The sequence below is a fragment of the Monopterus albus genome, unplaced genomic scaffold, assembly GCF_001952655.1.
Source record: "Monopterus albus unplaced genomic scaffold, M_albus_1.0 scaffold4.1, whole genome shotgun sequence".
NCBI classification, from domain to species: domain Eukaryota; kingdom Metazoa; phylum Chordata; class Actinopteri; order Synbranchiformes; family Synbranchidae; genus Monopterus; species Monopterus albus.
The window spans coordinates 4,847,724-4,853,204 of record NW_018127884.1 but is presented as its reverse complement, the minus strand read 5'-3'; the positions used below and the strand labels follow the sequence as shown (position 1 = coordinate 4,853,204).

At 42.1% G+C, this 5,481-nt stretch overlaps 1 protein-coding gene across 1 annotated transcript in view; it reads right to left on the bottom strand.

The window, feature by feature from the left end:
• rras2 (RAS related 2) overlaps positions 1-5,481 on the bottom strand; it is a 29,368-nt gene that overhangs the window by 23,079 nt on the left and 808 nt on the right. The window contains exon 2 of the mRNA XM_020609939.1: positions 5,435-5,481. Within this exon, the coding sequence (XP_020465595.1) occupies positions 5,435-5,481 (47 nt within the window). The remainder of the gene's footprint in view (positions 1-5,434) is intronic.

Sequence of the window (5,481 nt, the reverse complement as noted above, 5' to 3'; positions counted from 1 at the left end):
CTCCATTTTATCCGTTATAGCTATTAAACTCTCACAAGTTTTGTAGACGTCATCCCTCGTCTCCTTGGTTTGTATTTTCTGTTCACCCATGGCAGCTTTAATCACCTCCACCTCTCGCTGGGTAAACTGCAAACTCGTTTTTATCTCCTGTATTTCTCTGGTCATGTCGTCGAGTCTCTTGTTGTTTGTCTCCATAATTAGTTGCACGAAGCCTTTGAAGTTTTCCTGCTGTTGGTTCATCAGCGCGATGTACATCTGTTTCTGCTGATCCACAATGTCTGTTACTTGCGCCGCTCTGTGATACACTTCTTCTGCCTCCATATCCTCATTCGCTTCTGATTTATTAGCTCTTTTCCCTCTTTGAGGCATTTTAATAGTTGTAGAATTTGTTCAAAGACTTGAAAGTGTAGAAGATGTGAAAATCGTAGAACAGACAAGAGGAGCAGTAAAGACGTCTGCTCTCGCTTGCAACCCGGAAGATGGTTACATATGGTCTAGAGCTTACAGAACTATAGAGAAAACTTCAACAAATCCCCTGGAGCAAACACTTGGTATAGTGTGGAGGAAAAGCTCCATTTAAAGGAAGGAACCTCCAGCGGAACCAGAACCAGGTCTTATGGCCTGTCTGGCCATAAGAAACCATACTTAGAAATATATTTACGATGTGCCACACCCGGTTAGAGTTTGACGGTCTGTGACATTTAATTAGGTATTTACATGATGATGCTGGAAACACAGAAAGATGCACCTAAGGGAAGGAGAGCTACAGCAGAGAATACAAAACAGCCAGTTAAAGCTGGGTGGTGATTTAATTCCTGAAAGGTTTTCTTTTGTTGTTTTCCTACCACAGCAGAACTACTGGTCTTTCAAAACAGCACAGGTATACAGGATAAACTTGCATTTGCGGTCTATTTTAATGGGTAAATGAACATTATCTGCCTCTGCTCATGACCCGGGCACAGATAGCGTTTTGATATAAAAAGGAGAACAAATGCCTGTATAATAGCAACAGGGCAAAATGAAGTAACATTGGAACTATTAGACAATTGCTACAACTCTTCTGAACAAGCTGCATTCCGGCCCTCTTAAACATAAATCCTGCTCTTCTCATTCTATACACAGTTGTTAAATTATCTTTTCATAAGATGACTAGAAAAAGAAATCCTATTAATTTACAGACCTGGCGCAGGTAGAGCTTGGCTTCATATCTCACACAGGGTTTGTGTAGGTTTTTTTTTGTAAAGACTGTGGCCAGTGTAGCAGTGTGCCAGTGGGAAAGAGAAGATAAGACACAGTAACATTGACTTTGTGTCCGTATGACATGTGTGCATGGCACTGGTAGGTTTCTACAGTTTTATACTTAGAATTCCTTTTATGAAAATCATTTCAAAGAATTTGCTTTCATTCTGGTTTTGCTGTGTGAGAAATCAACAGCTGACTCTCTACAGAGCTAAACAAACAATCATCACCTGCCCTCACACACACACACACACCTGTCACAGCTGTAAACCCTACACTAAAAACAGCTTACTGTCATATATGCTTTAGTATTTTATTACAGAGGAAAGATACGAACCCTCTTAAAGGAGATGAAGAGCTGCTGGTCAGAATATAAATGGAAATGTTTGCACTCAGTGGTCTGACATGTTGCACATCACTGAGCCAGACAGAAAGTAACAGAACAATCTACATGCAGAAATGGACAAATTATGGTGTGGGGTGTTATATATGACAAAACGTCTACATCATACATGCTCAAAAGTGTCACTGCAAATATTTTGGGTAACAAAGCTGTGGTTGTTCTGAGAAATGCACATGAAACGGAGCCCACCACACTGAGCTCTGACACTATCATTACCACACCTTGCCTCCACATGTTCAAGGAGAGCTGCCTTTATAATCCATATAGATTCTATCAGATTACAACTTGTGACAACATTCTTATGCACTTTAGCTGTAAATCCAGGTGAGGTGTATATAAAAATCCTGATCTAATCTGTCTGGATGTTTGGCTCTTGTGCATTAATCTCCATTGCTGAGGGCAGACACCAGGCTAATATTAGCAGATGTGAGCAAGCAGCACCATGCTTTTCAGCCGGCGAGCAGATCAGACAACATTTCATTATAGAGTCGTATCAATCCAGCAGCTTCTTTGGTTACCTGGAGTATATCAGGTGTGTTTTTAATATGCAGTTAGTACTGGGATAAAACAAACCTACAGAAACACACAGCACCCCACGTGCAGCCTTCGCATGGCCAGCATGACTCATGTTTTCCCTTACTTGGGATGCTTCCTCCCTCACAGACGTCACATTAAACAGCACTCTGTGTTCCACAACTTTTGTCAGATGACTCAATGTTATGTCATCCCAATGCTATTTCAGCTTGAGTCAACTGCTTGGCATCAGGGTGACCAGCAGATCCCAGGGACCTGCCACTCTGTAATCGCTAGTGACATCATGATTCCCAAAAACCCCTGCTTCAGCACAGTAGCCTGACTTTTTTTTTTTTTTTTGTCTTAAACTGTTCAGCACCCTCAAGTTTACCACTGGGTATGGAGCGTCAATATTTCATGGTAATTGCTTGTATACTTGGTCACATATTTCCTTGTTGAAGCATCTTTCTTAAAATGGTTCATGTGTTGTGGTGGCCCACAGCCACTGGCCTACTTAGGATAGTAACTACTGAGAAAATGTGATGACAAGCTATCAAATGAGGATGGTGTTTGTCTCAACAGCAGCCTAGTGCACAACATTAAACCACTTTTTTTTCTAGTAATGACGTTTATGTATTTGTGGGAAAAGTGTCACAAGAACATTTGTGCTAACCAGTGTCAAAAAAAGGTTTTTGGGTTCTGAAGAGCAGTTTGACTTTTGAGTGCTTCGACGAGTGCTGATCTAAGTTGTAAACTGTGTTACATTTAATACCATGCGTAATACTGCAATTATACCTGGTGAAAAAATAGTACTAGGCCAAAATATTTGTTGAAAAACAAAAAATTCTGAATCTGATATTCAGACAAGAGACTAGTCAGACTAGTAACACACGCATGAACATGGTTCCAGTGATTCTGGAAGCAGGTCATGTTTTTCCATATAAAACTAGGAGAACCTAAGAGCAGCAGTAGAGGGATTTCCTTTGCCAAAGGGCCAAATTCCACATGGTCCATGACCATTAACCCAGTGGCAATCAGACCCCTCCACCACACCCCCCAACCTCATGGCCTCTCAACACAGTTTATCAGAAAAACTTTCATTTCCCACAGTAGTTCTGAGGAAAGCCTCAACGTCACAAGAAAGTTAGCTTGGTTTTTTTCCTCTCTGCCTCTCGGTGTCTTGCCCAAGGACACTTCGACACATGGACTGCAGGCACTGAGATTCGAACCTTCAACTTTCTGGTTGGGAGACGACTACTCAACCCACCGCACCCCCGTGGTCCCACAGAGGAGGCAGGTTGTCCTTCTGCAGTCAACATCTAAATCTCTCACACTTTCATGGCACCAGATGCACCAGTCGGCAGTGAGAAAAACACATAAGAGGAAATCAACTGTGGATGTTCAATAAATACAAACAAACACTGATACTCCTGTTTACTACTGTTTACTTCCCAAATTAAAGTTATGGCAAAAGCATGATGCAGACAGCTTGATAGTAGTGTTAAAGTCATTCACTCAGCAGAAATAATACACTTTAGGTAATTCAAGAATGAGCTTTTAAAATTGTTGCTCAAATGACTATTCTGGCAGGAGACTTTTACAGACTGCTTAGTGGAAGCTACAGCTTTATTTCTAAATCTCTGTTGGCATCTATATGCAATCCATGTAATGCAACAATTACTGCAAGATCTATCAAGTGTTACCTTAAGATGTTTGTTGTATTGACAAACATTGACCTGGGCTTTTTTTTTGTCATAATTCTGGTATTTTCAGCAACAGCATGTTGTCATTTTAACTATAAATGAGAAACTTCACAATTACAATATGACTCTTACAGTGTTGTTACCATTAAGACATTGAGTCGAGTGAAATGTCTTCTGTGTGTTTCATAATCAGCTTTAAATGCTGCCCCACTTCAGGTCAGTAGGGTCAGTAGGCTGTGGCAAATATCTGTGTCACATCTATGTGATCCTGTTTTACTTGGTATGCAGTTAATGAGCTTTTTGAACCCTCATTAGACACAACTCCCCCTCTCCCAGCGTGCACACACACACACACACACACACACACCCCTACTCTGAAACGTGTGCCAGCCCACTGATGCCTGATAAGTGTGGAGACATGCAGCTGCCTGCAGTCTGGTCTCCTGAAAGCCAGAGCCAGCATCAGTAACACACACTGACACGAGGGGGAAACACACAAGGCAAAGGGCAAAGTTTGTCATCTCTTTCATACAGAGTGTGCATATGTGTGTGTGTGTGTGTGTGAGAGAGAGAGAGAGAGAGAGAGAGAGAGAGAGAGACTATGAAAGCCTGGAAGGTCAAAGCAAGTCAGCCTGCGTGCGTGTGTGCGTGCGTGTGCGTCTGTGTGTGTGTGTGTGTGTGTGTGTGTGTGCTGGCAGTGTGCTGGAATGCAACCAGGGATAGAGGGAGGTAAACTGTTTACATGCCTTTTATATGTGACACACGAGTTTTCAAGTGGATATATAAAACCCAGGGATTGTCTTTTAGGGAGTGGAAGTAAACTTTCTATTAGGCTAAATATTTGAGAACATTATGGTCTGTCTCCGTTTAACCGAGGTGCTTTGGATTAGGTTAACCAGCAGCTCGCCTCGGTGGAAGTTGGAGCAAAAAAGTTAATCTTTCAATGGACATTTTGTAAGGCTGCTGTTTATTCTGTAGTCACTCAAGCCTGACTGATTTTCTCTGTCTGCTTCACATATCCCTAATGGGATTTGTGAAATCTGATGGTTGAATTGAATGGTTTTATTTCTCTGAGGATCCTTATTCCAAATCTAAACTTACAGGGACTAATGTCATTTTTATGCAACTTTGCCTCTGTATTCTTCTCTCTCTCTTCTATAGCTTTTCTTTTCCGGATGGCATGTCATTATAGACTAAATCTTAGCACTACTGTCTCTACTTTCCAGGCCAAGTTAATAAAACAGTCCAACTCAGGAGCAGACCCACTTTCCTTTCTCTTTGACTGGCATCTGTAAACTGCAAAGTGGAAGTGGATCCGTCGGAAATCGTGTTAAAGTGACAGCCGTCCTTCCTCGTTAAATGCAGAAAATAAGCTTTCCTGTCTCTCTCTAACATATTCTAACAAGCCCTCGGTAAATTGTTGCAGGCCTCGGCAAAGTAGCGGAGGAGAAAACAGAGCCCGGTATCCGCTTACGGGGATCCCGTGTCTGGCCTCCCCCTTCTTTCGTCGTCTTTTAGGATAAGCAGGGAAATCAAAGCACTGGCTAGATTCAAGCGGGGCTTGGACGCTACTGACCTGAATAAACTGGATAGTCAGGGCTGATTTCCCGACACCGCCGCCCC